At 41.6% G+C, this 15,692-nt stretch overlaps 1 protein-coding gene across 2 annotated transcripts in view; it reads left to right on the plus strand.

Annotated features, from left to right (window-relative positions):
• The window catches only part of adkb (adenosine kinase b), a 102,688-nt gene that overhangs the window by 4,460 nt on the left and 82,536 nt on the right, over window positions 1-15,692 (plus strand). For both annotated transcript variants that reach the window (XM_056366396.1, XM_056366397.1), the window contains exon 4: window positions 12,152-12,230. In XM_056366396.1, coding sequence (XP_056222371.1) covers window positions 12,152-12,230 — 79 coding nt within the window. The remainder of the gene's footprint in view (window positions 1-12,151; window positions 12,231-15,692) is intronic.

A 15,692-nucleotide genomic window follows, 5' to 3' on the forward strand; every position in this document is an offset into this window, starting at 1 on the left:
CAGTAGCTAGTCTGAGCAGTTTAGAAATCCATGAATTTTATTTGGTACATCCCACACCAGACTGAAACTCTTTTTGAGATATCCACCCTATTATCTAGGGAGACGCTTTTTCAACCAGCTGAGTGCAGTAGTTCATAATGAAATAGAAAAATATGCAAATGTATACTGTACGCCAAAAGCGTTTCCGAAAAAATCCTGGGTTCAGCTTTTCACCAAAAACAAATAGTTTCTTGGTGTATGGCCCAAAGTTACACCAGATATCAATGAAATGTGAAGGGATCCTACTGAGGAGTCTGGCAGTTAAGTTATTTTCATGACATAACTGTCTCTGTGCTGACTCACTCATGACTCATTCAATTTGCTCATGATGGACCTTAATAGATACTACATGCATTATTCAGTGGTGGATCCGTTGAGCACAAATGCTTTTACAGGGATTCATTGTTCCACACTCACACATTTACACCTCAAAGCTGCCCAGTACAACCAGTCATATCTGTTGGATGTATGATAACCACACTCGTATCTGATGGTCTCTGTGGGGGTTGGAGGTCACTTATTCAGTGGTGTTGAGGGAGGAGCAAGTGCTGCTTTTTAGTTCTTCTAAACCAAAGTTCATCCTGCCGGTCTACAGATTGAGACCATGACCCTCTGGCAACGTAATGCAACTTTGAGTCAGCGGCAGCGGCCCAGTCCCCAGTCACTGCATCAAGTGGGATTTACAATGGCATAACACCAGCATTGTTTTCTTTGTATGAAATTATTTCTTAAGCTACTGTAAAAAAATAGTCATAACAGTAACAGATAGATAGATAGATAGATAGATAGATAGATAGATAGATAGATAGATAGAGACAAGTGTTCTTGTTCATAGCTATTGTAACTAATATTTAATTATTGATTGAACTGTGAAATAAAATGTGTTATAGCTTTTAAATTCATTACATAACTTTGAAAGTCTTCAGATTTTCTTGAGAATACGCTCACTTAAAAGAAAAAATCTGACACACTATCCGATGGTTTTCTGTCACTGCTCGTAGTTTGATGCAGATCAGGATGCAGGTTCAGATTAATCATTTTCTCTTATTGAAATGACTGTGTTAGAGAATTAAGCAGCCTCAGTGAAGGTTTGTGCTCTGATAAATGATTTTAGGAGAGTGCACGTCCATTGAACTATTTCCGGCCTGAGAAGGAATGAATTCAGTTGTGGTGCCTCGTGTATCGATTCTAAGGAAATCACAGTGCAGTAATTGTAAAATCGCAAAACGCACTCGAGTGATGCATAGAGACAGATCAGTGCATCAGATCGTCTGTACCTTACAATAGGCTACCTTGTCAGGTCTTGTTACTTGACAAAGGGACACATGTGACCTTGGGCGGCAGCAGCGGCACAAAGCAGCATCATCAGCAGTGTTGTTCTCCTCCAGCACAAAGGCAGCGGTGTTATCTTTAGCCCCGCAGACACCGTTCCCTCCACATTCTGCACAAGGTCAGGGCAGGATTAACATGCGGCTTTGGTGGTTAATTCCCAGCACAATGCATTTCAATGCATGTCCCCTCCAATACCACACACACACACAGCAGCATACTCACCATCATGTCTATCAATTTACATCTAAATGTACATGTGGTTTTTTACATTTTTTTTTATCTCATTATCTGTTGATATTATTATTATTGCAGTACAGTATGAAGATCTGTAGCTTTTTGATGCTGAGATACGAGCCGCAGAGTTCTTAATGATGTGTGGTAAGTGACACCCCAAAAATTTTTTATGTGTAAAGTGAAAAGAGGTCATCCACAAGGTCACTTGGCCATGGATGAAGAAGAACTTGGCCGAAGTGCTGTGACAAATAACATCATCACTAGAAAGGCCACAGTAGACTTACAAGGCTAGTCAGCTAACACTATTGTTGTGCTTCTGAATCTACAGTGTGTGTAACATGATTCATTTCTTTCCCCCATCACCCTGGTGGGAGAGAGATCATTGGATGCAGTGCACTGTGGCCATGCCTTAATTCAATTATCTAGTCACAGCAGAGCCCATATAATCCTGTTGTGGCTGAGAAATTGCCTGTTGTACAGTAGAAACCATCAACATCTCTGTTAGTACTGGCTGGGGACTTAATGTTTTTTTTTTTTCTTCAATAAGTCTCAGCTGCGACTTTTGATGCCTTTTCACTCGGCTTTAAACTAGAGCTGAAAGTGTTGATAAATCGAACACAAAATGACGTCGGTGATGTGAGTTTAACAGTTTTGATAATGAATTGTTTGTCATTTATTAAACAAAAGTGCCAAACATCCGCTGGTCACATGATTCTCAAAGATGAGGATTTGCTTTTGCCGCTTTCTCATATCATTATAAATTGATTAATGAAGCCATTAATTGATCATCAAAAAATAATTAATAATAATAGTAACAATTACAATCGCTGGTTTTCTCACTAAATGATGATGGTAAATTGTATATCTTTGAGTTTTGTACCGTGGGTCAAACAAAACAAGAAATTTAAAGACATCAACTGGGATTCTGTGAAATTGTGACAGATGTTTTTCAGCATTTCCTTACATTTTTAACTGAGTAAATAAACATGAGATTAATAGATATTTAAAACAATAATTTTTTGCTTTATTGATTAGGAAATTGAAGTAATAATCAAGAGATACAGCCATAGAGCTCCACTGTTGTTCAAAAACTAGTTAAAACATAACTGAGCCACTGCTTTGCACTGGGGGACATATTCCTTCATTATGATAGCTACACATGGGTATTGTAGTTTATTTTGGATCAATCCCACATACACATCCTGCTCCTGTCTGAGTAAAAAAGGCAGTGCTCAGCTGTTTAAGGACGTTTCTGAGCCTTTTTAAAAAAGTGAATCAATACTGTAGATTTACATTAGGGTATGCCTCAGCCAGGGTATGGAAATCAGTGCAGAGAGACTAACACAAGGTGTATCTTGTTTTTTTTTTTTTTCATGGGGTTTGTTGACAATCAGACAGTTCTTCAGCCTTATCCTTTTGATGAAAACTAAGGCAGGATCTGCTCTGCTGAATAAACATAAACTTCCTGGGTGTCCTGGTTGCCTAGTGGTTCAGGCACATACCATATAACCGCAATGTCCCTGGTTCGTTTCCGGCCTCATATGTTTGTTGCATTTCATAACATTCTCTCTCTCTCTCTCTTTCCCTCTCTCCCTCCCCATGTATCAAGTATCCAATATAGGCTAAAAAGCTACGTCCATCCGAATTCAGTTCATAAATCATGCAGTTTAATCTCACGCACTGCTAGAATCACATACCCATGACCTCATCACTCTTTTGTCCATATAAGGCTGCTGCTCCTCAATACTTGTATATTAGGCTATACAAAGTCTCCAGTGTAGAGGTTGGTGAGTCATGTTGCATTAAAACACCCAGGTGTTGTACTGTAAGTGCTTTTATTTTGAATTTTATTATTATAACTATTACATTTTGTTAAGTTGGTGAGCTGCAGTTGAAAGCGTTGTTTTCACAGGATCTTGGTTTCTTTCAGAGGAGGCCACAAATGTATCGAAATTAGTGTATGAGAGTGAACCAATTAACCAAAGCACTGTCTGTAACTTCCTTTTTGCTTGCTTAGACATGTAGTGTTGTAATATTGTCACTTTTTGTAGTCACTGCTGCCATCATGTGGCTTGAAATACTGAAGTTGAATAAGTCTGGATTGTGCAAGCTGGGGGGATTTGTAATGACTGATGATTTTTTAAGATTCAGGAGTACATATTGTCTTATTCCACATGATCACACAAATAAGGCCTTTAAAACCTTTACGTTGCACTTGGTTGATATTTTATTTGGACCTTTTCGCTTTTCTCAGGAGTGAATTTCTCTGGTAAGTTTTGAGTAGCAGTAAAGGGAGTGTGTACCTTTCAGGGCCACCAGGGGGCAACAGTAGCCTGCTGTTTGTCTCTGAAGGAGTCTCCATAGGAAACAACATGTCAACATAATGAAAACACGCCTCTTTCTGCAGGAGATTATAATGTGGGCAAATAGACATTTTATTTCAGGATAACTACGCATTACAGGTTTTTTTTAGAATGCGCAACATTTCATAATATCCCATCCACACAAACCCTCTTGGGTTTGCTAACCATATCATATTAGAGCAAATGATCATTAGTGTCAAATGAGTGAGTCATTGTTATTGTAAGTGTATTGTCACCTCTGAGGAAAGAAAAAAAAACATCAGCTGGCTCCTGAATATTACTCTCGTTCAAACATTTGTTTTATGACTCCCTCTGTCCAATGATAATTAATTGTTTACTTTCTCATCTCTGGATGATGGCGTGACTCTTTTCAGAGGTTGTTTGCTCACAGCAATTAAGTTCATCAGTGCTCATCCTCCTCCTCCTCCCTCTCCCTCTCTCTACCCCCCCATCCCTCCCTCCTTTTCTCTCTTTCTCTGTGCTAAATGCAGATTAGCAGCGTCACAATCGCATCCAGAATGAGAGTAAACTCCTCATTATGCCGTGTGACCCTCTGCTGCATGAATAATTCAGGGCTGCAGCGTTAGTGGCTGGCTGTTATTAGCATTCCGGATGGCGAAGGAAAGAGAGAAAGAGGGAGAGAGAGAGAGAGAGAGAGGAGAGAGAGGGTGGGAGGCTCATATCACTGACAGGGCTGACTCAGGGGGATCAGCGCTGGATTGAGACACACATCACACACACATCATCACACGACACAGGAGATCAGTGGAGGTGCCTCTCCACTCACACACCCTGCTGTCTGTGTACATCTTACACACCCCTGCTGCTGCCGTGCAGCTCAATCTGCTTACTGGGAGGAAAACAACAAAGGCCTCTCTCACTGAGTACATGCTAAACACTCTGGCTCCTGGGTGTGTGTGTGATAGATTCTGCTCTGTAAACACACTTGACTCTGCCCTTCTTTTTTTTATTTATTTTTATTATTTCTATGTTTTTAATATATAACGAAGTGAATCGTGAATGCTAGAAACCCCCAGCAGAGCTATCCTGGTGTGTCAGGAGGAGAAACACTCCTCCCTGTGTGTGTGTGTGTGTGTGTGTGTGTGTGTGTGTGTGTGTGTGTGTGTGTGTGTGTGTGTGTGTGTGTGTGTGTGTGTGTGTGTGTGTGTGTGTTTGTGCCCACATGCAAGCATGTGTGCAGAAGCTGCATGTGCTTGCCATGGTGCCACTTCACTGGATGCACTCATGCTTGACTGAGTGTGTAGACACATTACTACCCCCCCCTTTTTTCTTTTTTTTTTTTTTTTTACTTCCCAGCTCCCTTGTCTGTTGCTGAGGCTGAGAGCTGTACTACAGTACTTAAACTCACCTCCGCCGGCCCGCTGGGGGTCAGAACAACTGGCTCCCACAGCCGTTGAGGGCAAAGGTTACGGGCCTGCATCCATCAGCCGACCTCTGAGCCAAAGAGAGAGAGCAGAGATTAATGGCACTCAACTGGTAATTGAGACATCAGAAACATGTTCAGCCGCCAACCGCGCTGCTGTTGATGTTTTATTGATACGCATGAATCCAACCATCTGGGGCGCTTGCATAAATCTGACATGCTCACCAGAGCTGTACTCAACTGTAAGAAATGTGGATCTAGACCTTTTGAATTATAAAACAAGAAAACTTTTCAAATCATTCAAAGGAAAAAAAAAAAAAATCTTGCTCTGCAGTTTTTTTGTTTGTTTTTTTTTTTTTGATGAAATAGGTGAACGTGCTGTGATGCAGGGTGATCGCTCTGCATTTAAAGCATACATGCTGCATCATGAGAGATGGCTGATGCAATCATAATTAAGGCTCGGCCTCGCTGGAGCTGCAAATGCCTCTCTCTTGTTGAAGGCGGCTGCCAGCAGGTGGTGCCAGAAGGAAACATCACAAGTCAAAGGGAGTGGAACAAACATAATCCACATCTCTGTGCATGTGGGCGTCCCCCCCCCCCCCTCCAACTCCCCCTTTTAAAGAGCATTTTATAATTAAAATGTGGGTGTCTCAGCCAGTACATACAGCATGTTCAGTTCAGAAAAGCATGCTCAGGGCTATTTTTAGTCGTTGTCCTTGTTCCCCAGCAGCCACACAGGAAAAGCCACTGATGGCATCAGCCCTTATACATGTAGGCTAGTTAGTACACTGTCTGTGCTGATCATTTCTCTACAACTAGCTTGTGCGGGGGTAGAGATGGGAGGCCTCGCTGGTGAGCAGCAACACTCCCCGTGTGTTTAAAGTTCACACTGGGCCATATGGTCCCCGCAGTAGGGGGTGTTGGTGGAATTATTCACACGGAGCGCTCTGAATCACCAAGATCCTGGTATCAACCTCCAAGATAAGGGGAATGTCTCAAAGGCTTTGTGCTCCGGCTTCAAATCTCAATCCTCAAGAGAACACCAGAAGCCCCATCCTTGCTTACACACTCCCTCTTCCCACTCTCTCCCCTCAATGTGTCCCTCTCTCTCTCTTTCATATCCTCACACACACACACACACACACACACACACACACACACACACGCACACACATGCACACACACATACACACTCTCACACTCCCTCTCTCACATGCACACAGTACAGTGTGACAAACAACGCCACCCTCTGCAGCGCGAAGCCAAAAACCTGTGACATTTTAGAGGAAATAATATGAACTCATCCTCCATGACCAGATTTTGCCCCCGCCGCCTAATCCTTGAGTGCAGCCTAATTAAGTACAAACAGCAGTCCACGGTTAATGCCAACAAATGGGCTGCTGCTGCTGCTGGATCAGCCGATTATTAAAGGGATGCACATTTGTTGTTTCTGCATTCTAATGCAATTACTCACCCATTATGACCATGTAATTGTGCAGTCATTAATTGTGCATCCAGTCTATAATGTAAAAAGGCTCACCCTAAAGAGTTGTGGTGGGTTTTTTCGGGGGGGGGGGTCTGCGCCCAGGGACTTGAGGCAGGTTTCTTTCAGCTGAATAGGGATTTACCCAAATGGATTGAGATACCTGAACGATGGCATTATCGTAATGCTTTTGTGCAAATCAACATTCATCCCTTACTGTAGTCTATTAGAAGATGTCAGAGGATGGGAACAAGGCCTCGCTCGCTGTTTGAATCATGACTCATTTGTGTTCAGTACTTTTATGCGCCTCATTCTTTGCCATCTATTCCCATCCTGCCCTAATGTTCCACTGATAAGAATGTCCTATTCATTCTGTGTTCCTCACCGGTTGCTACACAGAGAGAGAGAGAGAGAGAGAGAGACTCTACAGGCATTGAATGAAAAGCACATCTATTTCTGAGGGGGAGCGCGAGCACGGTAGAAGATAATTATTGATTTGAAATAAGAAAAGATAAGACTCAACCTTGAGCAGCCCAGCGATAGCGTGCAGAACAGAATAATTAATGGGCCTGTCTTGTGTCGGGACAAGCTTTCACACTGAGACGAGCGTATTGATTTTAAACAGATAAACTGCGTAACCCTTTGTGAAGGGTTTGACAAACAATTTAATTGGGGGGAAAAACAACAATATTCCTCACCCTTTCCATCTCTCTTTCATCACGTCCCCGAGCTGTTTTTCCTCTGCCTGACCTATGGAAACAATTACTGTGCATCAGGACTTGTACTGCCTCCAGACTACCAAGGAAGGCTGGTGTAGGATGCACACACTGATTGGGGAATCTAATCAGCGGTGGAACCTGTCTCCACTCCAGATGCCTGTGTTGAAACTGGGATTACCGAAGCCTTTTAGCTGTATTGCCCCCTCTCTGCTTCTGTCAGAGAGAGAGAAAGATGGATCTGCCTGTTTAAATGTACCTGCCTGCTAGAGCTGAAGCGGAGATAATTTACTGTTCCCGTACAACCCTCCTCCTTCCTAATCCCCAAGGAGAGCAGCAAAGAAGCCCCAGTCCTCTCACTTCTTCCCTTACCCTCCCCTGATTAGTGATAGGGGCCGTTTGATCATGTTTCCCTGCCTGTCCTTGTGATTTGTAAGCTGTTTAAACGTGAACGAGGCAATTAAATAAGGACGAATGGCGCGTAGGAGAGTGGGTGCCGTGGTGATCATTAGCGATGAATTACCCTGGTGTGCACTCAAACACTTGGGAGGACTTTCGGGCGGACCACTCCTGAGGATCCAGATCCAATCTAGCCATTGATTAACAGAGACTTGTTCTTCCTGTGAAATCACTCGACGGGGATTTTAGGGCACTCATCCGGTCTTATCGAGATAGGCTAACATCAAAGGCGAATGAAGAGGGATTGGGTAAATGGGCTCGCCTTGCCCTCCATGTAAGAGACTTAGAGAAGCAAATCTTGAATTATTGCCTCATGTAAATAATCTACTTGGCTTGTTTTTTGGGGAGGTGAGAGAGGAACTCATGAGTCACTCGGGGCAGAGAACTCTCGTAGTACTTTGGAAGCTCTCATGTTTCTCTTGATGGGAATCAACGGTGGGGGCTCCATCTCCAGGAATGTAAACAACACTTTGTTCCTGACTTGTGTGATCTGCCCTAACAATTTGAAAGTGTTAAGCCGGGGAGATATAGAGGTATTAGTTTTTGAGGAGGACTCTCATATCCTCTGAATACAAATATTGCATTCAGTAGCCTAATTCCCCTAATTTGAATATGATTTGATTTAAGCTGAATAAATAAGTGCCTCCATTAGTCTCAAATTGGAAGGTATGAAATTGAAAAATAACACAGTGCCTTTAGTTAAGAGTGGTATTTAACCAGAGTGTCAGGGGCAGTCTCTTGTAAAACACATGTTATATAACGCAGACTGTCCATACATTAGCGGAATGCATGGCATAGTTGGAATTGCTCTTCCACTGAACAACACCAGCGGGTTTTAAAAGCAGAGGTTACTGGCTGAGGACATTTTGTTCAAAACAATTTCTTTTTCTCTGCTCCCTCCCATCACTGAGTGAGCTTAGACTGCAGTAGATGGAAAGGGATTTTCTCTCCCTAAATGGCCAAGGGGGCCGTTTACGGTGTCACTACTATGGGATCACATGATGTTTGAGGGTGTAAAGGTCTCGAGGCAGCTGCTCCTTTTCGGATGGGATTTTCGAGGCGTCCAGGAGCAGGGCCCCATGCTGTCTGCAATGAAAGGTGGAGCAAATACTTCTAGGGAAGAAAAAAAAAAAAAAAGCTGAAATCCTCAGTAGCTGTGTGTCTATTAGAAATGGGTTCTGGAGTCCCTCGGCTGCCTTCATGTTATAAACACCCACAGTGCTCAAATTCTTCCTTTGTCAAGGAGTCATAACAGGTGTCTCAGGAAGGAGTTTTTTCCCGGTTAGCATATTTTCCACTTGCATGGAAAGTTTTTTTTCTTTATTAGGAACATTCTGCCCTGGGTAGACCCCTTGCCTTGAGACATGATATGCAGACTTTCTTTGAAGCAGTAAAGGTTACTTTCACACTCGCTCAAAATTCGGCCATGCCTAGTTAAACCAGGTTGTGCTCAAGTATTAAACACCTCTGGCTGACATGTTGGTAAGCCATGATGCACTTTGCATACAGATTACTCTCGTCTGCAGCGAGTGTACATACAGCAGCGTTCTGTCTTAAAACTCAAGTATTCTAACCCTAAACATGCAACCTTTGACCTCCCCTGAAAATGTTTTTGTAATCCTAAAAAGGGAGTGCATTGGCACTGTGCAGCAGAGCCTTTACATAACCAGCGCCCCATGGGATTACACTCAAGCATTTTCTCAACAAACCCTCTTACTCAGTTAATTTAAGGGTGGAATTACACATAACGCCAGTAGGAATGGTATGGTGCACCTTGAACTATTTACCATGTCATTGGATTTTTTTTCCCCCCCAGATGTAAACACACTCGCAAATGGACAGTCTTCAATTTAGAGCTGAGGAAAAAAAAAAGCCAAGGACCTCCTAATGTGTCGAATCATCTTGACTGCAGTTAGGTCAATTTCCTTAGCAGAGTGGACACGTTTATATAGCCAGCCCCCTGGGAGGCTGTTTGTGTGAACGACGTGGCGAATACACATTATTCATGTTCGCAGCTCCCCAGATAAAGACTCTATCTCACTGCATAGCCCAGCTTTGCATCATGTTACGCATATGCATTGAAGCTATTGATGTTTGAAATGGCAGTATGATGGGAAAATACAAAAATGATACAACTGCCTTCAGTATTTCACTGTGGACCCAAGAGTGTTCCTGTGGTTTCTGTTTGAAAACTCAGCAATTGTTTACTCCCCATTCCCCAGTGTCATGTCTGTTTTCTTGACTCACTGTGTTTAGTCTGTTACAGTCATTTCTAAACTTTGCTGTATGGTTGAGACATGAAACATTTAATAAAATATGGCCTTTCCCTAAACAAGTTATATCTGGCTATGAGAAATATGAGTAAATTGTAAAAACTATTTCTCTAATTGCCCTGAAAACATCACTTATGAAATACAAAATAGTGGCCTATCTCTACAGAGTGAAAGATGAATAGTTTCTTTTATTTCACGCATCCCTTTGAGGAAGCAGTTCAGGTTCCTCAGAAATGACTTTCACTGCTCATCTTGCTTTAATATTGGATGGCTAACTACAACCATGTGTGGACAATGTTACTCTTTTGCTTTTATCAAGCTGACATTTAGACCCTAACTGCCTCTTTTCAACTCCTGCAACATTTGTGGTCAAGTATCCTATTTAACAAAATCCAGCATTTGCTTGCTGCTTTTATTGCTGCCTGTTTTCCTTCTCAAGCAGTTTATATAAACAACTTTTGCCTGGAATGTCACACTTGAAGGATAGTAAAAAAAAAAAGAAAAAAAGAAGTATGTTGCTTTCAAGTTTATTATATTGCAGAGTTGGCACACTGCTGTCTTCTTTACAGGACAACCAGGGAGTCTCCAGGTTAAATAAAAATATTCTTACTAGTTTGACTAATTTGAGAAGGTAGAAATAACATTTTGATAAGAAAAAACACATCCACAGAGAGTAAGCTGTATCTCAACATTGTATCTTGTGATTGGGAGTGCAGGAAATTACATAGCAAGTGAGCAGAGAAGTCTAAACAGTTAATTAAAACTAGTGCATAAATGGTTGAAATAGTTAAATTGTATGAAAGCATTGTTGTTTTTTTATAGGCTAATGAATAATTATCTACCAGGGCTGTGGGGGTAAACTAAACTAAAAAAAAAAAACATGTTTGTAATGTAAGTCCATTACTGACTGTTTTTTGCTCTATTTTGGTCTTCACCAACTCCTGAGAGAAATATCTGCCTTTTAAGCTGGTGTTTAGCATGCTCCGCTACGTTCACTAAGCTAACAGGTTGCTAGCTGTTCTGTGCTATGAAAATAGTTGGGAATGAGGTTGATTAGAGCAGCAAGACTGAACTTAAAAAAGTAGATTATGGACCTTAAAACCAAACTACAAGCTAAAAGAGACTAATAAGCTCTGCAGAGCTAAGAACTGCACAGTCTTGTGATAGCTGTGGGCAACCTCTTTCAAACAGCACTTGAACCACTGAAAATATGTTAACACGCAAAGATTCTGTTGTTTTACTAACATAATATTAGCATGTTGGGATGCGAAAGTTTATTATTTAAGTCTGGCATGCTAGACTGGCATGCTAACTACATAACATAAGATGCTATGTTGGCATACTAAGATGTGTGTTTTGCCTGTCAGCAGGTTGTGATTCTAACATTAGTATTTTAGCATGCTATGTTAGCTAGTTATTGTATGTTGTGTTTAGAGGAAATTATGACATGTCAACAGTGATAAAAAGGTCAATGAATCACCAAAGTCACTATAGGACCCATTCTATGTAGACCATAAATGTCTGTACCAAATTTCGATCCATCCACTTATTGTTGAGGTCTATCACACCCTCTTTTGTCTGCTCTACATCTATACCTGTGCAACCTCTTGTAATATATATATATATATATATATATATATATATAGTCTATAATATAGATATTTCGATTGTTTCTGGTGCTTATGAAATACAATTCCTCCTACACATGTTGTATTGTGACAGGTGTTAAGAAACCTGTTGTTTGCTCATGTTACAGCTGGTTGTATTTAGTGTTTACACAAAGCCTTTATCAGTCTGGTCAAATTCTCTCTTTGGTTTATCTGGAACGTTATCTTTTGTTACAACTCTTGCCCTTGTCTTTATTTCAGGTTTGAAGAAATTGTCAAGAGGAACAAAGTTGAATACCATGCAGGTGGCTCAACCCAGAACTCAGTGAAAATTGCTCAGGTTAGTCTTCTCTGGCCCTCTGCAGTATGCCTGAATGTGTTTTGAATATACAGTGGTATGCTTGTAACCTTAGATTTGTCAGCCTGGCAGCCCTGGGAATACAGAGCATAGCTGCACAGCAAGTTGACACATTACAGTTTTAGGTGTTGTGAATTCATCAGACCTGCCACGGAGAGAGAAAGGCGGGAAGGATTCATAATATTTGCAGTGTTATCTAGTTGGCCTAATTTCCTGAGACATATCAAACATCAATTAGAGAGAATTACAAGTAGATGCAATTAACATGTCACAACAAATTATATCAAACAAATGCTGATCTTCTCCCTCGCTATTAGACAGATTTGAGCATCCAAAAGAAATTGGTGATTGTCCAAATCTAAAATGGCAATCTGAATTTGAGAAGATTATTCACTAGATCCGTTTTTTCTTTTTTTTCTTTTTTTTTTTAAGTGACTGCAGTAAGTCTGTGAATTTGACATGCAGTGATTAGCTGCTGATAAGGCTTTGGTCTGCTCACAATAAACAAAGAAAAGGCATCCAGCTGAAAAATAATTCTCTTCCAAGGAGAAATGAGTGCAGAAGCTAATTGAGAGGCTGATGTTTGTGAAAGCGCCGACTCCTTCTTGTGTGTGGGTTTTTGTTTGTACATGTCAGTGGAGTGTGTAGAGTTCGTATTTGTACACATGTGCTTGTGTTTGTGCGTGTATGCGTGTGTGTATTTAGCACAAGGTTGATACAGAGAGAGAGGAAAAAGAAAGCAGGCAGGCCCTCAGGCTGCCACCATCTCCATGCTTTGGAGACAGTAAACATCCTTTAAAAAGAGACGCGGAGCTGTGCACCTCCATACAAACACTCTTTAATTATCAAGATCAGAGGCGTTTGCATAAACTTCAGTCACTCACAGACATTAACTGCCAACTGGATTTTTTTCTTCTTTTTAAATCATCTGTGCTTGTTACAGTCAGATTTTTAAAAAACCAGCAGCCTCACTTTTCAAGTTGGGTCATTACATTTTAAAATTTTCAACAGATTATTTCCCCCTGTCTTGTCATTACGCAAGCTAACACCATGGGTTTAGCTTTGTCTGCCTCAGTTAAGACATAGACCTTGACAAGGATATTTCATGTTTTATTTAAGAAGACATTGAAGGAACTGCCCCAAGGTGCGTATCAACTCCCTTGTGAAATCAGATGGAGAAGGAGATTTTTATTGCTGGCCCTTCCTGGAAAAAGAGCCGTCATGGCCTCTGTGCCCCGTGAGAAGCATTCAGTCAACTAAATTGGTCTTATAATGGCATGGCAGACCCCAGTCAAATGTTATTCTACTCTGTTTATTTGGGTATTTACCCCCTTCAGAGGGGAGATGTCGAGCTGATTCTGAAATGCTCAAGATAACAAGAGTGTTTTCGTCCCACACCCAGAAGTCTCAGAAACAGTTTCTGTCAATATATACCTTGAAGCGCTGACTTTTCCACATTTCACTTTCAGGTGATGGTGTTCTTTTATGAAAAATGTATAATGCATAACCGGCTCCCAGATTATCACATTGTAGCACCTGCAATATGTGAAACTTCAAACCCTGCTGTATTGTGGAAGCTGAACCTTCAAACACGAATGATATGCACTGCAGCACTGAATCCACATCAAAGGGCCCAGTGACTAAATGAGATGCTCGATCCAGGGCAGGTTTGCTCAGGAGCACCATCGCCGCTGGAGGAGAGAGAAGTGTTCAGAGGCTTTGCACAGGAATCGCTGCACACGCTGGGAAAACCCAGGGTGTGGGAGGATCAATGCCTTCGCCAGTAGAACTCGTACTTTCCTCCAAAACCCAGCCGCTTCATCGGAGGCTGTAATAGGTTAAATACTGCCGCTTCATCCCAGTTAAGATTTCTGCACTATCAAGGAAAACCTAAACCTTGGCTTTAAGAAGATACAGAATCGATGGTAATTGGATTTAGTCAAATGAGAATTGACCAAGCTGAAGCTTAGATGGATAAGTATTGTTTTCCTCTAACCGCTGTCTCTGCCCTGCTCTTTGATCGAAATCATCCGTAGCAGTGTTTGCTAGCCGTTCATTGGTTGCACTGCTATCTTTAGCGCTGGGACATTACTTTTTTCTTCTTTCTTTTTCATTTTCCATGCGTTATAGCTCCTGTCACTACTTATACATATTCAAAGCACACATCATGACAAACTAGAAGTCCCAAGGTAGATGTATCAACACATTTGTACTTCCTTAGCTGTGCATCACTACTCCTCTATAAGCTTTAGATCTTGTTTGGATCAAGTCAGTGAAGTTGCAAGCTTGTATGCAGAGCTCTCTGGCTCTGATTCTAAAGGAATAAAAAGTGCAATGATAGAAGTAGGTTAGAGGTTGTTGTCTTTGCCCAGGCTCTAACAAACACCATGCCCTGAAGGGGCATCCGACATAAAGGCTCACCTAGTGGATGTTGCGGGGCTGTAAGGTAACAAAAACCAGCCCAGCGTTGCTTGCTCACATACAGCCTCACACATCAAAGGGTTTCTGCTCAGATAGGGTGCAGCGGGAAACCACAATCATATTTTTTTCAGTCATTTACAAAGTTGAAGGGGGGAGGAAAAAAAAAAAAACTGTGGCCTCTCTGAGCATGTGATCCGGTATTTGGTACCACTGAGCACGCATGGTGTTTATCACAGGTGACAGAGTCGGTGGGGGGAGTCAGTTGACTGGAGGGCTGTATCAAGAAGCACAGTCAATTCATTTAGACAGAACATCAAAGTCCTCCAACAGCTCCTTGGGGCCCTGAGATTGAAGTCTGAGCAGAGACAGGTTCATAGGGAGTTATTGCTGCTGCCAAGGAAGTAGATCCTACTCTGAGTGCCTCGTGTAAACCGTGCATTCTCATTATGATCCTCACAAATCAACACCATTGACATATTTTATTTCTTTGCACTGTAAGCAGGCTTTGTACCCATTCACCAAAGGGAAAAATTGCTTTGTGTAAGTGCCCTAGCTGTGAATGTGTCACAAAAAGTTATGATTGAGTATGTTCCCTTTTTCAGTATTTAGATTTTGTGTGATGTTTGCCGTCTACATCATCAATTCACTGTGATGTCTTAATTATTGTTTAGAAAGTAAAGGCTTTTGAAAAATCTGCCGTCTCTGTTATGGTTATGATGCCTGTTTAACATTTCCTCAGACTTGGTCAGTCGTGGAAGGGGTGAATGGGGCCCAGACTTGGATGTTGGCTCTGAACTCTTAATTGGAAACGCATGTGCACCACACTGTTGAAAGTTGTATTTAAAAAACTGAAAAATCCCACAGCACTACTTGACTTCGAAAAAGGTCCTCACCAGCTCATATTTTGTAGGGGAATACTTAAACTGGGTTTGATGTCTCATTGAAGGCATTGACTTATTTCTTGGGGTGAAAATATTCCATGACCTAATGTTTGGCTTTTACAGCTCGTTTTGTTAAATAAAT

This window comes from Seriola aureovittata, chromosome 21 (assembly GCF_021018895.1).
Source record: "Seriola aureovittata isolate HTS-2021-v1 ecotype China chromosome 21, ASM2101889v1, whole genome shotgun sequence".
NCBI lineage: Eukaryota > Metazoa > Chordata > Actinopteri > Carangiformes > Carangidae > Seriola > Seriola aureovittata.